The sequence below is a fragment of the Neofelis nebulosa genome, chromosome 2 (genome assembly GCF_028018385.1).
Source record: "Neofelis nebulosa isolate mNeoNeb1 chromosome 2, mNeoNeb1.pri, whole genome shotgun sequence".
In the NCBI taxonomy this organism is placed as follows: domain Eukaryota; kingdom Metazoa; phylum Chordata; class Mammalia; order Carnivora; family Felidae; genus Neofelis; species Neofelis nebulosa.
In genome coordinates, this window is record NC_080783.1 from 134,259,109 (window position 1) to 134,283,344 (window position 24,236).

Consider the following 24,236-nt stretch of genomic DNA (forward strand, 5'->3'; position numbering starts at 1 on the left):
TGTGTTTTTAAGTATACAATTCAAGTATGTGCAATATATGGTTGAGATATGAAACAGGGGATATGAACAGTTCTGCATGGAAGAACTAGTTAGGAAGACCAAGAGGAAATAAAATAATTTTCCCATAAAGACATAGGTGAAGTTTGAGTGTAACCTGCCCTGTGAGTTTACTCAGTAACACAGAACCCTTCCTAAGGTAGTGACACTGCTATTGGATATCAAGGAAATGAATTTGAGAGAATAAAGGAAATGCAATACAGCAGGTTTTATGACCTGGTAGTTTTTTAGGACTAGAAGTGAAAGTAACAAGGTTAAAAATTCAGAAGATATTTATAATCCTGGAAATGTATTGGAAGTTTTATTTTCAAAAGAGTTTTGTCAAATCGGTACCCAACTATAAAACCTCACCTGGATAAGATGTTCTAAAATAATTTGGGACAAGATTTTTTCAGAAAATCTTTGCAATGGCAGCCTTGTATACATGTGTATATGTTCATAAAAGATGGAGCAAATGATTAAGCATCCATAAATTCCCAGGTTAAATGATATATTCATTCTTGTAACTAAAATCAAACAGTATAATATTATAGAAAGCATGAATTTTATTTGTAAATGTACATATAAGATTTTATTATATGTAGTTAATACTTGTGTTTCAAGTATTTTGACACATGATAACTTCTAAATCTTAATTTCATGTTCTAATTTGACTTTATATCTAATTTTGGTTTTATATTAGAAATTGGCCAAAAGTTTCTTTTTAAATACATGAGTGACGTTTATTGTTTTTTTATTATATTTTCTTAGGGTCTGCCGGGCCCACCTGGTGAAAAAGGTGAAAATGGGGATGTTGGTCCCATGGTAAGTTTATATCTTATAGGATGTTATGGATATTGTGAATTTTCACATTACTAATATCTTTAAGGGTTAGTAATCTGAACAAAATAGTCCTAAAAGCCATGACTTTTCAGATTGATGCCTTCTCCTTTCCCTGCCCAATCTGTATCTGTGACCACTGAAGTTTCTTTCATCACATATCGCTTTCTTTTCTCTTTCTCACTTTGGACTAATGTTTTATAAACATACAGCATTCAGTGGTTGATATATTGTTGCATATATATTTTTTCTAAGTGTATGGATTATTGAGGTGTATATAAACTGCCAAACTTCAGTTATTTATTAGTCTTTAGCTCCAGACTTTGAAGTGGACCAGGTAAAGAATAGATAATAGTCACCCTTCATTTGGATAAGTAGCAAATGTTAACATAGTATTAAATATTTGTACTTTTAATTAAATTCTTAATTTAATAAGGAATCCTATTTGAATTAGAATGCTATGACAAAATAATTTGCATTTATCGATTCTGGCTTTCTGCTCTAAGTATAAATCTAAGAGTTAACTGAAATTTTGGAATACATATATTTGTTTATTAAGCATTACCTTGGATAAGGAAACAATTAACCCAAGGTCATTGAAGTCTATAATGAAATGTAATGAATGTATTTTTAATTGTTCCTTCCTTTCAATAAACATTGCCCCCAGTTCTTAGTTCCATCAGAATACGTATTTTGATATTTTTATACTTTCATTTTAGATGTTATTTTCTTCAAAAAAGAAATAATTCTTTTCATCACAATGAACTTAAAAACAGTGAACATAATAAACATTGCTGACTCACATAACTGACTAATACTCTTTAAGCAGCATCAGATACATAGAAAACTTCTTTCTAGGTATGACTGCTGTGGTTCCCTGAATCATTAATACATTTCTCTCTGACATATTAGTAAAAGCTAATAGTAAGAAAGTTTCCAACAATGACATTAAAATAAACTGTGACCTTTAGAAATAACACTAATGCCCTGGTATTCACTACAGACTAATTTAATCACAACCTTGAGGGTAAGGGGTTCTGGCCATCAGTATTTTGTAAAAAGTAGTCCTGAGGTAATTTTAATGCACAGCCAGGGGAAAGAACATTTATCTTAGGAAGACAACTAAGTAGTTAATCTTATTTCACTTCTAACATATAGAACATGAGGGCTGACATAAAAAAAACAAAATATACAAATAAAAAATACTTTTGTAGAATTAATAAATTTTAAATCTCAAGCACCATTTCTATTCCAAATTTATGCTCCTTTTTAAATCTAGCATTCTAGCATATTCTAGTATATTTCTGTTCCATTATGAATTCATTGTACCAGATAGTAGCAATAGCCTAATTTTCGAATTTTTAACCATATCGCTTGCCTGCAGTATGAATTTCCCCATAGCTATGTGTAGAGAATCATTTGCTAACATGATATTGTATCTATCAAGAATGACTTATAACCCTGCTATGGTCCACTGATTATGATTTTGGAGCGTGAAACTTCTTGGTCACAAAATGAAAATATCAGAAATGCATTTGGGTTTGGCACTAATAAACCTTAATATTCATCTCTTACAGGGTCCACCTGGTCCTCCAGGCCCAAGAGGCCCTCAAGGTCCCAATGGAGCTGATGTAAGAACTGTGAAATATATGTTCATTATTTTGAACTTACGTAATTGTCAGTATTATTTAATGGCGGATGGTATCTAAGACATAATGGAGATGATTGCACTATTGATAAATATTTAAGTGAACAAGAGCTCAAAAATAATCTACTCACTACATTTCATTTTACAGAAAAATAAACAGGCTTTGTAGGGAATTAGTCAAAACAAGTATAAAAGAAGTTCCAAGTTCACATTCATTATAAAATATATTAGAGAATTATGTGCATAATATGTGCACCTCTTACCATGTAAAATGTTTTCTCTCAATTGTATAAAGACAGTCTCCCCGCTGCTCTCTTGCTTGCTTCATAATTGAACCACTCTTCCAATATTACAGGATTCGAAATGCAATGCTATACTTATCTTATTGTTACCATTAAAAAATTTCTAGATTTTGAAAACTCTCTTCTGATTTCACCTTTTCACAATGAAAAAATCATTTATTCTTGTTTTTAGTTGCTCTTCTGTCATGCCTGGTTGCAATTCAGGCAGGCCAGAACTGGATAAAATAGACAAAGAGCAGATGTACTAAAAGAGCTTTTGGGTTTTATTCCCTTTAAGTAATATAAAGACTAAGAGATGATATAAAGGCTAAGAGATGGTTCAGATTGGTTTTTGGATGGATTGCATAATTCTTTTTTTTTTTTAAGTTTATTTATTTTGAGAGAGCGAGAGAAAGAGAGAGCACGAGCAGAGGAGGGGCAGAGAGAGGGAGAAGAGGATCCCAAGCAGGCTCTATGCTTTCACAAAGAGCCTGATGTGGGGCTCAATCTCACAAACCATGAGATCATGATCTGAGCTGAAATCAAGAGTCAGATGCTTAACTGAATGAGCCACACAAGCACCCCTGGATTACATAATTTTAAACCAGAGTCATACTTAGATGCACTCCCCAAATCTACAAGCTATCCTCTAAATCTGACCTATTCAATGGGAAAAAGATTGAAATTATGATCTGAGTATCAGCCAGTATGACTAGAGTTGGAAAGTCTTCTGTCATATATTCAAAATTCTGGTGAAATTAAAAACCCATATAATATAATTCAGTTATTTGCTATCTAGTAAATTTGGCAACTCAATAAAGAGCATCATTTTGTCCCATCGTTTAAATGTCTTAGAATAATCTTGCATATCCTTCTCCCTCTTTGAGAACTACTAGATATGTATCTATGAATATGTTATTTTATTACAAGAATAAGGATAACTGTATTCCTTTTCCTCCACTGCAGGGACCACAAGGACCCCCAGGATCCATTGGTTCAGTTGGTGGTGTTGGAGAAAAGGTAAGAAATGTAGTGATAGACACTTTGAAACAGCAAGAATTAAGAACTTTGATGAAATTGGCTAATATTTTAAGTGCATCTAATAGTACTCTTTTTAAGTATTTTATACATAGTTATATGAATCACAGCCCATCCACTCTAGTAGTTAAATTATTCATATTATTAGTTAAATTATTCATATAAATATTAGTTAAATATGATTTTGAGATATCATGATTTTTATTTCCAGATATTGTGTTGAGCAATATACATAGATTATTTCCTTTAATCTACACAATCACCTCTGATGATGGTATTATTATTATCCACATTTTTAAGCTGAGACAGTTGAAGTTTAGAGAATTTCAATAATTGCATCAAGGTTTTGTCCTTAGAAACTAAGTCAGGATTTACTCCCATGTATGTCTGACTAGACTAAATGCTCTAAGTAGCACTCATTCTTCAAAAAGAAGAGATTGGTTGATGTGACTGACTTAAACAGGAAAAAAGAATCATTTGAATCACAAAAGAATTAATCATTCATTTTGTCATGTTTGGAGTTATATTTTCATTACTAATAATATGACCTGCCTTTGGCACTTTTCAAAATACTTGGCATGTGCCATAACATCTGGGCTCAGAATAACTTCGTTTTCTCCTGAAAATCATTTCACTTAAAACAACTTTCTTTTTATAAAAATGTCAAATGATTCTCTGATTTCTTATTTATGCACCCATGCTCATTTCTTAATACAATTTTTTTTTTTAATTTTTTTTTTTTCAACTTTTTAATTTTTTATTTTTGGGACAGAGAGAGACATAGCATGAACGGGGAAGGGTCAGAGAGAGAGGGAGACACAGAATCGGAAACGAGCTCCAGGCTCTGGGCCATCAGCCCAGCCCAGAGCCTGACGCGGGGCTCGAACTCACGGACCGCGAGATCGTGACCTGGCTGAAGTCGGACGCTTAACCGACTGCGCCACCCAGGCGCCCCTCTTAATACAATTTTTAAGAAAATTGACATTGGTATTTGCTTTATTTAAAAATATAAATTATTTGCCAGTTTTGAGGGATGAAAATTGCATTTCATACCATAAAATATTATATGGTGAAAAAATGTATTTCCTGAATTTTATAGTTATTAAGTGATATCAGAAGTATAGACATATCCTAAAAATGATTCTGTTGTTTGGTCTTAAAGATTTTTGACTTAAATTACTTTATGTTAATTAAAAGATTTACCCCTCAGAAAAAATGCAATAAGATCAGAATGTGGTATTTTGATTTTTATATTTACTGAACACTCACATTCTACCATTTTGATTATAATTAATCCTGTATTATCAACTATTCAAATACTTTCTTCATTACGAAATTAGAAGCATTTTAAAATTATCTAATTCTTACTGCATAAACAGTGTAGTTTTTTTACTGACCATTTATATTTTTAAATTTAATGTTTTGTGCTAAAAAAGTGTGAGTTGAGGTAAAATTTAAAGCACATTTTTCATTGAGTGCAGTTGTCATGGGAAGAATTAGCAGCAAAGGCAAGAGGCCTCTGAGGGTAAAACTGTCTGAGACAGATGAAGACAGACTCACACCTTTCCCCTTTCTTCCCTTGGCTTTAATGTTTACTTATTTTTTGAGAGAGAGAGAGAGAGAGAGAGAGACAGAGCATGAGCAGGGGAGGGGCAGAGAGAGAGGGAGACACAGAATCTGAGGCAGAGTCCAGGCTCTGAGCTGTCAGCACAGAGCCCCATGCGGGGCTCAAACCCACGAACTGGGAGATCATGACGTGAGCTGAAGTCTGGCTCTCAACAGGCTGAGCCACCCAGGCGCCCCTCTTCCCTTGGCTTTAATGTTGACTAGATAGTTGTAACAAGTACTTTCTCATTTTAGTTTTGTCCACATAGAAAATTCTGAAATAATTCTAAATAAATTAATTCTAAATTTAATAGCCTTTTCAGTTTATCTTACTGGTTTCCTCAAACTTGTGGGTACAGTAGGAACAGGTTTAAATACTTCAGTTACTTCTATGATTTTATCTCATGTTACTTTTGGTGACAAACATGGATGCCAAAAGTTTGGAGTTTGGCCAAGCTGTTTGTTTAAAAACTATCTGGTAACACTTGTCTATCTTGGAGTCTTAAGAGAATGATGATAGTGAACCAAGATAGTGCTTTAACCTCTTATAATTAAAATGTACCTGATCTAACGTTGTTACACTAAAAAAGAGTTTTAATTTTTTTCTATTAAAATTGTTTTTCTGTGGCATGATAGAAATAAAATTCTAATTATAATTTTTCTTCAGAATCTAGGGTAATATAGTTTACTATAGATTACAGATTTCCGATATCAGCTTTGATTCTGGCTATATGCCTCCCCATTTCTATTTTGGAAAATTTATTCCCAATCACTAATTCAATAAAAAAAGAGAGAAAAGAAAACTAATATCCTGAGTCATGCTCCAATTTGCTTAAATATGTTTAATGTGTTTTCCATGTAATGTAATATTTGCTATAGATGGATTTGCACTTCAATGATCTCCTCAAAACAAGGAAATATTACCTAACAAAGATATTACCTTAATATTTAATGTGTACTTTGTGACTAGATTACAATTTGTTGTTCCTTCTGAAGGGAATTTTAACCTGAATAAGTGTTACAAAGGGGTAAAATGTTACATAAGTAATAATAAATTTATAATCTAGGACCTCCTTCATATGCATTGTTCTTCACAGGATATATATCATTGTATATCAATTATTATTCTTCAGAATAGATATGGTGTAGCTTTGTTGATGCCAGAAATGCAGATTCAATTTATATAATATGGTTTGTTGCAATATTTTATTTTGCTACCTGTAATTTTGTCCCATCCCCTTTCAAAAGATTTAATATGGTACATTTTAGATAATATTAATTTATCTTAAGTAATGGCTATTTATATATGCATACTGGCTCTAATATACACAAAGGTGGTTTTCAAATGTATTTTGGGCAAATGAATATTAATGCATTATTCTCAAAGTGAAGAGACTTTGTAGTAAAAACTTGTCTTTAAATTTCGATCATCATTTTAAATCCATCTCTTTACCACCTATCATTTCCCTCAGTAAAATGGGAACAATCCTTACAGAATCTACTTTTGTTTAACTTTACACTGGACAAAGATTAAAGCGGAACAACAAAATATACGGAGTGTGACATAAAAAATGTAGTTATTTCCCCTCTTGTTCCAACTTTTGTGATATCACCATGCATAAGAAGATGTTTTGTACCCTGTCAATAGATGACCTGCATTTTCCCCCAGCTTTACTGAGGTATAAATAACAAATAAGAATTGTACATATTCATAGTGTACAATTTGGTGTTTTGATGTATGTGTACATTGTGAAATAATCCCCACACGCCAAGCTAATTAATATATTCATTACCTCACATAATTACCTTTTTTGAATGTGGCATGAGAACACTTAAGTGTATTCTCTTAACAAATGTCAAGCATACAATACAGTGTTGTTAATTATATTCACAATGCTGTGTATTAGATCTCCAGAACCCATTCATCTTGTGTATCTGAAAGTCTGTAACCTATGACCAACGTTTCCCCATCCCCCCCCACACCACAGCCTCTGGTGATGAGCATTCTACTCTCTGCTTGTATGAGTTTGGCTATTTTAAATTCCAGGTATAAGTGAGATCATGCAGTATATTGTGTATATTTAAAATTTAAAGCATTTAATATGGAATTTTACAGTTGATTTGAATGACAAACTGCTTAAGTTTTATTTCAGAGCTATGAATCATGGGTCATAAAACTATTACTTATATATCATTCCATCCACCCGAGATAGATTATTTCACAATGTACACGTATATCAAAACACCAAATTGTACACTATGAATATATACAATTCTTATTTGTTATTTATATCTAAGTAAAGCTGGGGGAAAATACAGGTCATCTATTGACCAAATACAAACATCTTCTTATGCATGGTGATATCACCAAAGTTGGAACTACAGGGGAAATAACTACATATTTTTAGTCACACTTTTTATATTTTGCTTATATTCGTTGCTTTTTAAATAATGTAAACATAATATTTTTTCTTGTAAGGTTTATCTAAAATAATAGGTATTTGCTACTCCTCTTGAGAGAGAAAATAACTTACACACACTAGTATTACTAATAAATTCCTAGAAAATACTTGATATTTCCATCATGATGAAAATAATTCAAGAAATTAAAATATGTGCATATTCTCAAAGAATAAGGAATTATGTACACCAAACAGTCTTTCCCCTGGAGTTATGTTTATATTTAATATAATGCATTTCAAACCAAAATTAGGAGCAATGGGTTTATACCAGTATTACTGGAAAGAGCAGAGTTGAAAGTTAAAGGAAATTCAGACCTCACATTTTTTTAAATTTAAAACTATTCCCACTTCAAAATTTCTAGTTCCACTGATTTTGTGTAGTAATACAGCATTATTATAAAACATCATGTAAAAATAATGTAGAGACATTATTTCACTTGGAAGATTAATTGGATACAATAATTTTCTAGGTGTAGAAAATTAGTAATAGACTTTTATAACTAAAACATGCTAGTCTAGGAGGTTTATTAGTCTGCTAAGCTAGGAAATAGCCATCCATACTTTTTTAAATGTTTGTTTACTTATTTTTGAGAAAAAGAGAGTAAGCAGGGGAGGAGCAGAGAGAGAGAGAGAGAGAATCCCAAGCAAGCTCTGTGTCGTCAGCACAGAGCCTGATGTGGTACTCAGTCCCATGACTGTGAGATCATAACCTGGGCCAAAATCAAGAGGCAGATGCTCAACGGACTGAGCCACCCAGGCACCTCTAGCCATCTATATTTATACAAGGAGATCATAAAAGTGAACAAATTTATAATATTTATATCCTCAAGAGGAGTTTTAATTAGTATCTAAGTATCTTTGTGTATCTTATAAGTACAGTACTTTTCTATGATCTCAGATCTCTATTAAATATATTTTATAGAATATAGAATCAGTATACTACCAACTGATTTGCTTTTTTGTTATTGTAAAGATAAAGCAAATTAACATAGTAAAAATGAAAGTTATTTAATCAATAATCTAAATTATAATATGAATATTGATGCAGCACAAAAGCACAATATAAAATTGGTTAGGAAACATGCAGATGTCTGTTTTGTGTGGTTTGGTGGTAACTTGGGTTAATGCTCTATTAACTACTTGCTGAGACACCCACTTCTGTCTCCTCACTTGAGAAATAAAAATACTGAGGTCAGTAATAAGAAAAGTTCCTTCTTAAAGTCTTCTACTGACTTTTAAACAATATACTGAATTAAGGTCTAGTCTAAAATGTCGTGGCCATCATTGAAAGCAGTTTTACAAGCATAAAAATATCATTTCTGTGTTTTGAAGCTCATTTCCTCTCTTCTTTATAGGGTGAGCCTGGAGAAGCAGGGAACCCAGGGCCCCCTGGGGAAGCAGGCACAGGCGTAAGTGCTGGCCTATTGTCAACATGGGATGGTAACAGTTTGGGAATTCCTTTTCGAGTATTTTATTTTATTTTATTTTTTAAATGCTTATTTATTTTTGAGGGAGAGAGAGAGTGGGGAGGGGCAGAGAGAGGGGGACAGAATTTCTGAAGCAGGCTCTCTGAGAGCCCAATGCAGATCTTGAACCCACGAACCGAAAGATCATGACCTGAGCCGCAGTCAGACACTTAACTGACTGAGTCACCCAGGCATCCCCCTTTTAGAGTATTTTAAACATGTGACTTAACTCCTATCTGTAACTCAGTTATTTACTTTTCTTTTCCAACCCATTACAAACAATCACAAATGCAGAGCCTTTTTGTTTAATAATCTTGCATACCCGGCGCATATTTTGATTTACATAGAAATTGAAAGAAAATGACATTTGCATAAGTTAGAACATTAAAACTATAAGCTGTTTATACAATTTGGGGGAGGGGGCTGTCCACGAAGGACACAAACCCTGCTACATCAAACCCACATTTATGAATTGTAGTAGGATTGTATTAATTCTCATTTAGATTGGTTTAAACCTGGAGTGAATTTGACCCCTAGGAAACATTTGGGCAATGTCTGGAGACCTTTTTGGTTCACACTAGGAGGAATGTCACACTTGATGTCACACGCCGGCATCAAATTAGTAGAGACCTGGGATGCTGTTAAACATTTTGCAGTGCACAGGACAGCCCCCCAGCAGCAGAATTATCTGACCCAATGGGCTGAGACTAAGAAATCCTGATTAAAGCTTATAAGGTAATCATTCTTTTTCTTACGTTGTTGTAGGGCCCCAAAGGAGAAAGAGGAGAGAAAGGAGAAGCTGGTGCACCTGGTGCTGCTGGACCTCCTGGTGCTAAGGGACCACCAGGTGACGATGGCCCCAAGGGTAACCCGGTAAGTGAGCTTGGTCCCTTTCAGGTAGAGCCTATGTCAAAGCCACTTAGGAGTTTTTCATAGAAAGATTAGAAATCATGAAACTCTGGCCCATAGCTGGTGAAGCTGACTTTTCCTTATTTCATATATGCATAGGCATTCTCGATTAATTTCATTTTTTGAACATTTTCTAGTGGAAGAAGGGAAATCCTCTCATACAGTTTTACCATGACTTAGCTCTTAAACATCAGAATATTGTGACTTTATGAAAAATATTTTTATTTATCTTCTTTCTCTTAAAAACATCCCTCTAGGGTCCTGTTGGTTTTCCCGGAGATCCTGGTCCTCCTGGAGAACCTGGCCCTGCAGTAAGTATCATGGGAAAATAAAGGAATTATTTTGATGGGGAGGTTACCCGTGTCTTGGTTGTTAATAATTAAATTCTTGATTACTTAATTGGACCCCCCAAAAATAGAAAGGAAAAGAAAATGTAAACTGCAGCTATAAAATCCATATAGTTGAAGACATTTAGACCTCTGTTGCATGATTATTTTCTTCATTTGGGTTAGTTTTCCAGACTTTGCTGCATTGTATGAACTGATTATCTGAGTAGCAACATTACTCTTATTTCAAAGTTGCAGCATCTTTGCTTTTATTTCTGTCTCTGCTCTGGTGCAAATACTGTCTCAAACTGCCGTATTTGTTCATGGTGAACAGATCCACTGGCCTTCTACACTAATTACATCCTCTTCTTTTCTTGTATTAACAACACACTGTATTTTAAACTTGATGTGGTAGCAGTTTCACAAATCTATGTCGAAAGAGTGAAAGATACCACAATCCTTAAAATACAATCGGAAGAATTTAGTAATACTTCTATTTGTCCCTTTAGTAATCATTTATCTCAGGGACTCAGATAGGATATCATACCCTTTTTTTTTTTAATAAAAGCAAATTCATAGTGAGAAATATCTGTGTTCACTTTCTATTGCCCATTATAGGGTCAAGATGGTGTTGGTGGTGACAAGGGTGAAGACGGAGATCCTGGTCAACCGGTAATTAAGCACACTGTTTTTATTTACTCTTTACACAGTCTCAAGACATTTTAAAGAAGTAATCAAACTTTCAAAAGCATAGCTAGGTGGGTACACATTTTTCTGAAAGAAGTGTCAGTTATCATTGAAATTCAGTTCAAACTTACGTGGAGTTTCTTACTCGATGTGATTTAAGAAATATAAGCAACCTTCATAATAAAAAATGTAGTGGTGCCATACTAATGATTTTGTTGTATTATGTCAAATTCAGTATCTATCCATTTGTGTTAAATAAAAAGTTATTTTAAAAACACAAATAAGGCTTAAATGAAGACAGCCATGTTATCAGCCTATCATTAGCATGATTGCACTTCAATTTCTAACCTAAATGAACTCCGCATTGTATTGGACTATCACTATTATTTTGTTTACTTTGAGAATGACTCAACAGGGGCTTTGGCCACATATGGGTATTTAGGGAAGAGGTAAAGGAAGGCACTAAATTAAATAGGAGCCAAAGACAAATCACACCCCTAACATAGTTTTGTCTCCAGAGCCATCCCCACTGGATATTTGTAGGCTTATTCTGTGTAGATAAGACTTGCAGATCATAGCCCAACATGCTGAGTACTCCTTGGCATAAGAATGCTGGTTTTGTACAAGAAGAAATTAAGAAGTAACAGTTTTATGGTTTCACAAATGCATGTGATATGAGAAGAGTTATTAATCATATGATTCAATTAATTAGTATGGCTACTGGCTGCTTGTCAGATATAAGTTAGCAGTTTTTAAAAACAGCACAGTTTTAAGAAGAAGGAATTTGAGTTACTTTCTTCCAGCTATGAAAAAGTTTTCCATCTGAATTTACTAGCTCTAATTATAGATATCTAGAGGAAGTTTAGGAATCTGAAATATGGCTGAGATTATCCGGGAAAGATAGATGTGGGGAGATGAAGAAAGAAGTTTGGATGCGGTCCAGATTTAGAAAACAATGCTGTGGACCATAAAACAATGCCCAATTAAAAGCTATTTTTCACATTTTATAGGGTCCACCTGGCCCATCTGGTGAGGCTGGCCCACCAGGTCCTCCTGGAAAAAGAGTAAGTTTTTAAAATTTGTTATTTGAGGGGCACTTGGGTGGCTCAGTTGGTTAAGTATCCTACTCTTGATTTCGGATCAGGTCATGAACTCACATTTCATGAGATTGAGCCTGGCGTCTGACAGTGCAGAGCATGCTTGGTGTTGTCTCTCTCCCTCTCTCTTTCTGCCCTTGCCCACTCGCTCACACATGCACATGCATGTACTCTTTCTCTCTCTCTCAATAGATAAATAAACATTTTTAAAAAATAAAATTCTTTATTTGAAACATCCACTCATCTACTATGTGTATAAACATAATATTCTTAAGCTGTAGACAGCATATAATAATGATGCTGAAAAAATATAAGTCTTAGAGAATAGGGTAGTTTCTTACATTTGTCAAAATACTTATTTAAATGGAACACTTTAGTGACAGATTTAATCCGTCACAATAGACAGTTTCCCACTTCCCTGTGCTTAGGTCTCCCCTCTGTACAAATGCAGTCTGTTGTAAAAGACTGATGGAACCCTGAACTGCAACTACAGGGAGGTGAGATGCCAAAGTCCATTGCTAGCTAAAAACATTGCAAAAATCTGAATGCAACTATCAATAGAAAGAGCCCAGGAATCAGCATGTAATGTTAGCTTGCTTGACACCATCAAACTTCTCTGATTTGGAACCATGGCAGGATTTTAACAAAACACTACAGCAAAATGTAAATAAATAGATCTTGTTCAAAATATTGGCTCCAAAAGCATAAGAGACTCTTAAAAACTGAGAACAAACTGAGGGTTGATGGGGGGTAGGAGGGAGGGGTGGGTGGGTGATGGGTATTGAGGAGGGCACCTTTTGGGATAAGCACTGGGTGTTGTATGGAAACCAATTTGACAATAGATTTCATATATTGAAAAAAAAATATTGGCTCCAGTGGATGATAGGAGATTAACTTTTTCTTACTACTGTACTGTTTTCATAATGAAACCATTTCTGTTGACCTGCCTCTTACAATACTTACGTCATTATCCAGTGTTCTCCTATCCCTCCTTTAGTCTATTTTTCTGACCTACCTGCAAACAAAATATGTGGTAAACATCAAAATGTATTTCTTAGGTTCATTCCCCTTTCAGTAATCCAAAGGCACAGAGCCATTGGAACTACTGTGGTTTTCTAATGGTAGTTTTGCTTTAGTGGGATTTTCACACTCCACATTCTCACAGAGTAGGAACAGAATTTAATTTTCTCCTTCAGCAATATAAATTTGAGTCAATATTTATAAACATTTTCCTTTGCCAGAAATAAATTTATTTTATACTAAACATCTTCCTGAATACACTTCCTCAATGTTTCTTCATTGACCAAGTGCTTTTTAACCTTCCACCTTCCCTGTTCTTCTTATATTCTAACAATATTCTAAATAATATTCTTATTGCTTTTGTTTTGTTTTGTTGACAGCCCTGAAGCATTGTCTTGGTAGAAAAAAAAAATGTCTCACACAGCAACCACTGGGCTGTTATTCTTAGAAAGTAATTACAAAGTGTAACATGATTTTTGAGATCTCCTTCCTATTTTTGCCTGCAGTCTGAATGCCATTAAAACTTTCTAGATGGATGAGTAAATGATACTAAACGTTCCTAATAGAATATTGACCAGAATGTTACGAGTGGCAGTGATACTGAGAAACAACATTCTAACAGTTATTGAACAAGTAGGAAAATTAAGTTGTCATTTGTAGTACATGTACATTCTGTCATGTATTTGTAATACTAGAGAATAAATGTACATTTCCTTAAGGCACTAGAAGATTGTATGGTTTGTGTTGATAAAACATGGAATTTTGATACTCAAGTTATCATTATAGCTGTTTGAAACCAAGAGCTAGGTCCACGCTCTTTTATTGAAAAACCTCCTAGAGGTCACTAAAATAATTTAAACATGATAACTTGAAAATGCTCAAAATGCACCATTAAATGGAATTCTAAAGACTCCAGGATTAACAGAAATGCAGACAAAACTTTAACCTGTATATATACACCATATAATATATATATATATATATATATATATATATATATATATATTACATACATACATGTTATATATGTGCATATATTCTCATTATATATTCTTTCCATCCTTATGCATTTATGCATGAATGTGAATGGTCAAAAGATAAAGTGTTAAAAGGAAACATCCCTTCCACATTTAACCCACACTAAGATTCAGATCAGAGATTAGATTCTTAGGAAAGCCTTCCCTACTGTCAAACTACAACATTGTGCCTATTTTTATATACCTACCTCATCTCTGCACATTTTATAATGTACTATCTTTGTTAATTTTGGCGTCTATCTTCTGAAATGAAAATGAAACTTCATGAACTCCTTAGGATTTCATGGTTTTTTGTTTTTTTTGTTTTTTGTCTTTTTTTTTGGTGTTTTATTTTATCTTTTTTTATTCTCCATGTACATTTCTGGAACACAAGGACAATTTAAATATTTTTTACATGAATGGAATAAGAGATAAATTATAGAATAATATTGTAAAATGTGAATAGTGGAGAGAGGTTATGTTGTGTATTTTATAGGAAGTATATTTCTCATGGTGAAGAAAATCCTGTGTAACCATGGCTACTGGTAGAGAATTAACTGGGGCCTGTTTTACTGTATTATGTTTTAGGAGGCATTTTCTAATCAGAACACTCATGAAAGTACAGGAAGTAGTTCACTAGATTAAGTCCTTGCCCATCTGTTTATGCAGATATATGAGAAGTAAGTAAGACAAGAATTTGTCCATATGCATTATTAATTTTTTTCAAAGGAAACTTCATATTCCCCTAGAAAAAGTGTGTTTACATCCCAGTTTTTCTTTAAAAAAAACAAAACAAAACAGAAAAAAACACTCTGTGCCATCTGGAAAAATTACATAAGAAATAAATGAAAATGGGAAAAATGAGATAAAGAACAGAGAAAATCCATTTAATATGGATTTCCACCGTGACAGATACCAGACGTTCATTCAGAGAAGGAAGAAGTCCTTTTGGGATGGAGAAACTCTATTTGAATCAAAATTTTGTGGCTGTGTTGTAGTTTACTCGTGTTTAAATTCTCTAGGCTCTTCAAACTCAGATTGTCTTTTCTCCTCTGTGGTAAAAGCAGTATTTTTGTTACATTTTTAGACAGCTGATGACTAGCTTTTCTCCAAAGCTAGATATTTATAAATCTTCTGTTCTTTATGTTCATGTGTGTCAGTGCAGTCCTTCGAAAAATTCCATACCCTTATGTCACGAGTTTAAGGGAAACTTCTATGAAGTTTCATGGAATAAGGAATAAGGAAAAGGACAGAATAAGGAAAAGCCCATTGTTCAGTAGAATCTCATAATTTCTCTTTCCAAAATCACAGTCATTATGGTTGTTTTGGTTTGCATACGTTAATATCTTAAACATCACACCGAAATAACTTATGACATTTTAACATTAAATTATTTGAAGTTTATGCTTCTATATAGAAATCCTCTTGCATAAATAGCATGAAATTAAAAAGAAGCACTTAAGTTTTAAGCATATATTAATGTTAGCATAATGCTGCTGCCTCAAGAGACTGCTTCAAAACGTATACATTTCCTACCTTTTGGTTGAGGCACAATAGAGTTACCATGATGATATTGAGAAAATTATGCTATATTCGTTGATTCTCTCAGAGATAAATGAGTTCACAGAATGCTCCGAGTTTGATGAAATGCTTGATACTCCTTTTAAATGTGAATTTAAAAGACCGAATGAAAGACTAGCCTGTGCTCACCATTAGCATATTAATATGGCACCTGAAAGAGAGGAGTCTTCTTCCTGCATCACCTTATTTTCACCAATTAACACCATCTCCCCTACTCTCCCCAACCTCCAACCTCAATCTCAGTTGATGATTTTGAGTACAATTCATTTCGAAATTGAAGTAACTGATGGAATACGAGAGAGAGAGTCTGGGGAAAAAGGAAATGCAGTTTCTTAGAGATCATGAAGTTTCTTTTTTAAACCTTCTTTGGTTATATTTGAACTTGAGCAGAAAATTTCAACATTAAATTGAATCTTAATGCTTGGTAAGTAATAAAAATTCAGTTAATGAGTGTAAATTAATGTTTTATAATAAAATTGTAAATCTTCTATGTCTTTGAATGAATTGAAAATGTATATTGGGGGGTCATTCTATAGGCCAAAAGCATTTGTATTGTGCTTCTATTAAGCTATCAAACCAAGTGCCCAGCTTCTGTTGATTTGAAATGATACTAAAAAATGACATGAGGATCCAATATAATAGAAACAAAATTTAGATGTGTCATTATGTTATAATTGAAAAAATGATGATTTCTTTGATACTTTCTTTGAATGTTATATCATGTAATATAAATGATTATAGATGATTTTTTTCTCATCATTTTTTACAAGGTTTAGAAATGTCTTATATTTCACAGATGACCATATAAATGTAAGAAGGAAATATGAATATCAGTTATCAAAATCTGATTATATACTACAGGATCATCTTATATTATTTTTTAGCCAACTCAAAAATTTCCAATTAAAACAAGTTGTTGCAAACATAGAATTTATATTTTTCAGGTATTAGAAACAGCATGCATGGAAAAAATAATTTGTTGACATGGTGTCAACAAGTGTATTTTGAGAGCTTATTTTGTTAGACCTGACTCTTAGGTTGCCAACATGGTGAAAAGTATAGGTAAAATACATTAATGTATAATAATAATTATAATATTTGCTAATGTTACAAATGATAGAACCAAAGCCAATGTTTGTTCAGTGTTTTCTCGTCCCAAACACTGTTATATGCCATTTACCTTTATCAGTTCAAGTTGTTATGATGACTCTAGGAAATACCTCCTATTCTTATCCACATTTTGCAGAGAAATAAACTGAGGCACTGACCTGGTGAATAACTTTCTAAAGATCACAAGGCTAATTGGTGCCCGGGACGAGGATTTGAAGTCAGGAAATCTGAGTCCAGGCTTTATGCCCTTAAGCCCCAGATTCCATATCTGTGTTTGATACCACTACCCAAGAAAGCTTGAAAAATACTTTTACGTGTGTTATCTCATTTAAAGTTAACAACAATTCTATTGCAAGAGAATTTTTATTGGTAATATTTTATGGATGAAGTTCAGGAATGCTAATAAATTGTTAAAAGTCACAAAGCTAATGAAAAAAGAACTAAAGAGAATTGGGTAGACAGATATCTTACGAAGATACCTATATAGTCAAGGAGGAGTATTATGAATAGCTTTAAACAGATAAGTAACTAGCATCTCTCCATAGCAATCTATGCAGCTATACAAAAGTCAGGCAAACACCAGAATATACTCATAAGCTTTTGGATGACATATGGAGAATGAAGATTTTTTTTTCTGCTCTTGCTCTAATATTAGGTATTAAAAAGTGATAACTATTTTTATGCCACTTATTTATGTGAATTGCATAGTTCCAGAAAATGAAAATAAAATTTCTGCTGACAGTCAAGATTTTAAATGTGCTGCTCTCATTCGGACATGATCCTATAAGAATGTATACATAACATATGGATGTTCTATGATTAAGAAAGGAGCCTAAAAATAAAAAAAAAGGAGTCAATCTTAAAATACCTTTAAGGATGAAAGTGAAATCTGATACATGCATTCCTAATTATACAACATAATAAATGATACCTGAGTATTTAACACACTAAGGGTAACTAAGTCATCAGCTTTTCTTAAAGAAATTATCTTTACTGTTTCCTTACATTGGTGTGTGATTATCTGTCAATGTGTGCTTCATTTATGTTTAATATTCTAACTGAAAGTTTTTATATAAAAGGGTTTTGATTTTTCTCATTGCATTTTAAACTAAATAGCTATACGCAGTCCCTATTAGAATCTGTTACAAATTAAACTGGAGTATTTGTGAATAAGTCCTCAGTTACATTACTCTTATATGCGATATATATTTTCCGTGTACTTTTATGTTTATAGGGCCCTCCTGGAGCAGCAGGTGCAGAGGGAAGACAAGGAGAAAAAGGCGCCAAGGTAAGATATACAAGTATTATGTTTGAAAGGCTTATACATTGAACAATACCCATTTCAGTACTTTTAATAGCATACAGGATGTCTTTTCTCATTATTAATGTGTTCACACATTTTATTTCTAACAGGGAGAAGCAGGTGCTGAAGGCCCACCTGGAAAAACTGGCCCAGTTGGTCCTCAGGGACCTGCTGGAAAGCCTGGTCCAGAGGGTCTTCGGGGCATCCCTGGCCCTGTGGTAAGCACCTGTGCTAAAAGATGCCATTTTGAAGATAATGTTTCATTTCCAAAAAATTGTGAATGAAAATATTTATGACAGCATTATTTCATAAGTAATCGTGTGGATGTCTCATAGGAATTTAGTAAATGTCATGTAATCATTAAAGTCAGATATTCTTAAAATATTTAAAGATATCATTTATTTAGTAAGTTCATGGTGAATTCCAACATAGAAAGGCAGAAGAGAAAACCCAACCCTAAGAACTCAACGTGAAGTTTTTATACATGTATCCATCTAGACATGGACACACAAAGTAAAAACACTCAAAATTGCTTATAACATTTGTAGATGTTCTCCATGGGATGGAATTCATAGATGATGTTTTCTTGCTTTCTTTTTGTGTTTCCAAAATTGAAATGAAGAAATATATATTCTTTTGTTAATCAAAAAATCAATTGTGTTTATTTTCCATAGGGAGAGCAAGGTCTCCCTGGAGCTGCAGGTCAAGATGGGCCTCCTGGTCCTATGGTGAGTATGGTCTTTTCTGTTACTTCGAAAGGGAAAGCTCCAGAAGCAAAATTGTTTACAGGCTAGAATTTCCAAAATTGTGTCTTACAAAATAGTTTATATTTTGTACAATATTTCAGAAAGCATATTACTTAGACCTAAAAAGAGGAAAGTAATCCTAAGGGATGGGTTATCTGGAAACTTTTCCCCTTGATCAGATCTTTCCTTTTTGTCCTTTGGAGAAAAAAAAAATATTTCCACTCTGAATAAAATGCCACTAATGGCCCAGCCAGTTCTTTTCCAAATGTGGACAGTTCCCCCAAATGCATGCAATTACACTTAGTTTCCTGGCACTTCATTTAAAAGAATGACATTGGCACAGGAACATAGTGATTCCTTCACCAAATAAATTGTTCTCTTCGTGAGTCACACAGGCTGAAAGATAAAACATTAACCTCCATTAGTGGAGAAAGGTATAATTATTACAACTGAAGCTGGGTTACAATCATCAACCCTGTGTTCAAACATGGCTTTATAAATCCAACAGAGCACTTTGTTGACCGGCATACTGTTCATAGATGAGACTTTATTATAGGTGCCAAGGCTATCCTCCCTATAAAATTTGGACAGAAGTGAGAATCCAAGTCTCGCCTTAAATCATTGTCTTCTGGGTGACAGATGCTGTTTTATGGTAGAGGTGTTCGAAATTCATTGTCCAAAAATAGTTATGCGTGAAGGGATTAATCAAAACAGCAAATAACACATACAGCATTATGCAAGTGTGATGCATGTTGGTTCAAATAGTCAAACACCTCCTTATGCCAATTTAAATTTTACAAAAATACCTCTTATCATGAATATATTAATTACCTGACAGATACATGCTCAGAGAGCCATCAAAACTGATATTCATAATCTTAATTATGAGGAGGAATGTGGGTCATTCCTTTTAGTAAAAATGCCACAATATATACCAAATACTTCATAAGTGTTACAGAGGTTATTTTTTTAACTGTCATTGAAAGTTAAAGATCATTTATTTTAGTAAAGGGATAAACATTATCAAATTTTGAGTGACCTCAAGCCGGAGATTATCACATCTGCAGGTGACCCCCTCAGCATAACAGGAGCCTGGCTGAAGCTGGGTGAGTTCCCCGTCTACACCACTATTTAGGGAATTCTCCTTAGATATGGTAAATTCCTAACTGCAGAGTCAGTGCCTGGAAAAAAAAATGCGCCTTAATGTAGACTTAAAATTTGCCAGAGATTTTTTTCTTGTTATTTCAGATTTTCCAGTGAGTATTCTGACCTTTCTCCAGATGAAATAAAAAACATCATGCTGGAGATTTCCTTCAGATAATATTAAAATTAAAACCATCAGACATTCCACCTGATTCCAGCTTATAAAAGTTTATATTTCTGACTCTCCGATAGATGTGAGTTTACAGAGCAAGGGGCTGAACAACTCAAACCCTTTTAAGCAGAGTGAAATGAAAGGCATCGGAATGTGGCAGTTTAGGTGACTTGCTTTTCTCTGGATGCTTGTTTTCTCAGAGAGTACTTATGTGAATATATTGTAGCTTTCTCATAGCATCAACCACTTTGACATCTAATTTTAATGAAAATGCTAGTCAGTCCTTGTGAAGTGAGGACTGTCAGAGAAACCATCTTCAAGATGCATTTTATGGCAATTTAATGAGCTTTTCAACTCAGCTATGAAAAACTTTAGTAGGCAATTTTTGATCATGGTTATTGGTTAAGGTCCTCGACCCTGAACCCAAGCTCCCTGCTTTCACAAACAAATACTACCACTGACTTGCTTTAGGAAGGTTATTTTTTTTTTCAAAAAAATTTTGTAAAGTTTATTTATTTTTGAGAGAAAGAGACTGAGTGTGAGCGGGAGATGGGCAGAGAGAGAAGGAGACACAGAATCTGAAGCAGGCTCTAGGCTCTGAGCTGTCAGCACAGAGCCCAACACAGGGCTTGAACTCATGAGCAGTGAGATCATGACTTGAGCTGAAGTCAGATGCTTAACCTACTGAGCCACCCAGGTGCCCCAGGAAAGTTATTTATTTTTTTAAGTGTTAGGTTCCTCATCTGAAAAATTAGAATATCAATAGCATCTACCTCATGGGATGTTATGAAGTTTAATTGAATTAAATGGGATTATTAATATATTTTTACCCCATGGGGGTCTTATGTTAATTAAATGAGTTATATGTAAAACACTTAGGTCATAATTGGCATTAGGAGCACCAAAGAATTATTAATTGGATGAAATAGTGTTTTGAAAAAGAAACAATTTCATATTCTTAGTGAAAAGTGACTAAATTTTTGGCACCTGATTGGCTCTGTCACTAGAGCATGCAACTGTTGATCTTGGGGTCCTGAGTTCAAGCCACACCCTGGGGGTAGAGATTACTTAAAAAAAAAAAAACTAAATTTGACCTCATTCATGCATCTATACCATCAATAAATTTTTTTGAAAGACACTGTTGAAGCAAACGAAAAGACCAACAAATAAATTATGCTGACTTACAGCAGTTAGAGTATAAAGTGGTAAGTACTATAATAGAATCAAGCAGAGAATGCTGCTAAATATATTCAGAGTAGGACTGTTAAAATGCCATCTCCTCTGGGGACCTTTCCCTCATAGGAAATATGGTAAGATTATTAAATAAGGACAAGAGGGGTTTAAATGTGTCTGGGAGGCTTAAAAATGTGGGAGGTAAAAACAAGAGACGTCTTAAAACCCATACAAATTTGCATTAGTCTCTGAAATTAATCCATGTGAAATTCATGTGAATATTTCCTCCATAATGTGTTTTCTCCTCATTATAATTATAAATATATTCACACCCACATCCACATCCACACAAATTTCAGAAGTCTGTTATTGCATTTCTGCAGCTACCCTTTGGGTCTCTTTTCCTCTTCTAGAAGCTGCCTGAAACTTCCTGCTGTAGGGTCCACTAGTCAAACAAAACCACGACAATCCCCTTTCCCCAATTTTTAAATGCTACTTCGCTATTCTATTCAGTAAGTACAACTTGCTCTGCTTTTTATCATTCAGGACAGGCAGCTACCCAGTTAGACAGTTGCACTCTAACGGAGCAGTGTGGGTGCTGTTTTGTTTTCTCTGGCTTTTTGTTTTATCAGAGTATTTATACACTTACTTATACACTTAATGTTACTTGCCAAGAGATTTTATAGGTCTTTTATATACAATTTTATATCAACCTTTGGAGTGGAAATTCTTTGGGGCAGGAATGAAACATCTTCTAAAAGTTTTAAGATGATAATATGTTTGGTGTTTGCCCCCTCTGTGTAATTAGATATACTAGAGTTTAGATAAGGTACAGTATATATTTTTCACTTTCAAAGTTAGACATTTCTCAGGGTAAAAATTAAACTTCTATATATGCATGAATTTTATGTGCATATATAATTAGAATCACCATATGGAACTGAGAGGATAGACTAAATAGTACATATGAGTGCTAACAGAAAGCTAAGGACAATGATGAGATTATATAAGAATTTTATTTGAGGGTTTTTTTTAAGTTGAATCAATGATTTTTTGAGTATATAGTCAACAAAAACTAAATGGAATAAAACAGTGTTTTAAAGAGAACAGAAATTGTGGCTACGTTCTCTTCTCTGTGTGTACAGTCAAAATTAACAGGATTTCATAATTTTAAACTAATTTTTATGTTTTGAAGGTAGGATTAGAATATGTTTTAGTTTTGAACTTTCACTTTATTTTATTTCATGTTCTTTTATTAGATGAACCTATTTGTTCCAAAATAGCTAAAAAAGAGATGAAAAATTACCACAGTATAATCATACGTTCCTTCTTTTCACATACTGATAAATATAAAATATCCGACAGCATTATTTCAAACCATAAATGCCTGAAAAAATGGTAGATGGCTTACTGAATTGCAGTTTGTTTTTTAAAGCTACATCTAAACTATCTGTAAATAGGGTTGAGATGTGTAGTATTCCATAATGATTAAACAGGTTTAAACAGCAAAGCATTTGCTTTTTACCAAATTAAACATTCTTTCACAATATGGCATTCTAAATAAAGTGCAAGATCTGCAGTTTCTTTCAACATCAATGCACTAGAGTTTTGAGATGCATATCAAAGCAAATATCCTGTAAAGCATATAATACTGCAGGGGAAAATGTTTGATTGTGTATTCTAGACACTTAAGGATGTATCATCCCTGTTTTCCTTTTCACTTTATAACTTATGAATTATGTATTTCCCTAGGGTTTCTCAATTTACAATAGCCTAAATAAGAAATAGAAATATGTACTTGGAATAATCTTTTTATGTGAAGAATTGATATTTTTGATATGTCCCAAGTTTGGAGGGTTATTTATAACTGCTATCAATAGCATAACGTTACCAGTTTCTATTTCCAACTGATGAAAATGTTAAGAAACTGATTTTTCTTGGTAAATGTGTCCTCAGATAAAGTTTGCAAGTTCATACGAAATTATTAGCTTCTAGGAATTAATACTCATTTCCTCTAACTCCTTTATGTACATTTATAGAAATGATTTAAAATGCATTATAGGGGCCCCAGGGTGGCTCAGTCATTTGGGCATCTGACTCTTGATTTCGGCTCAGGTCATGATCCCAGTGTCATGATATCAAGCCCCATGTCAGGCTCTGCACCGAGCATGGAGCCTGCTTAGGATTCTCTCTCTCTCTCTCTCTCTCTCTCTCTCTCTCCCTCTCCCTCTCCCTCTCCCTCTCCCTCCCTCCTTCCGCCTCACTTCCATGCTTGCACTCTGTCTCTAAAATTTGAAAAGAAAGAAAGATGCATTGTAAACACAAATAATGTCTAGCATATTTCTCATTAAGCCTGAATAATTAGAATTCCAATACTCCTCCTCTTCCTCCTCCTCCTCCTCTTCTTTTTCTTTTTTGTCATTTTAGCTTATACTACTAGAATGTGGTGAGAGGGCTGATTGATAACTGTTTGTAATATAAAAAAAAACAAATATCAGTAATTAATATTTATATTTCACTATACGGTAATCTTGCAGGTCTGCTTCTTATTATATTATGACACAGTTATGACTATTA

At 33.7% G+C, this 24,236-nt stretch overlaps 1 protein-coding gene across 9 annotated transcripts in view; it reads left to right on the forward strand.

The window, feature by feature from the left end:
- The window catches only part of COL11A1 (collagen type XI alpha 1 chain), a 220,750-nt gene that overhangs the window by 178,902 nt on the left and 17,612 nt on the right, over positions 1–24,236 (forward strand). For all 9 annotated transcript variants that reach the window (XM_058716371.1, XM_058716376.1, XM_058716372.1 and 6 more), the window contains 11 exons: positions 808–861; positions 2,454–2,507; positions 3,772–3,825; positions 9,266–9,319; positions 10,142–10,249; positions 10,543–10,596; positions 11,230–11,283; positions 12,309–12,362; positions 18,357–18,410; positions 18,536–18,643; positions 19,100–19,153. In XM_058716371.1, the coding sequence (XP_058572354.1) occupies positions 808–861; positions 2,454–2,507; positions 3,772–3,825; positions 9,266–9,319; positions 10,142–10,249; positions 10,543–10,596; positions 11,230–11,283; positions 12,309–12,362; positions 18,357–18,410; positions 18,536–18,643; positions 19,100–19,153 (702 nt within the window). The remainder of the gene's footprint in view (positions 1–807; positions 862–2,453; positions 2,508–3,771; positions 3,826–9,265; positions 9,320–10,141; positions 10,250–10,542; positions 10,597–11,229; positions 11,284–12,308; positions 12,363–18,356; positions 18,411–18,535; positions 18,644–19,099; positions 19,154–24,236) is intronic.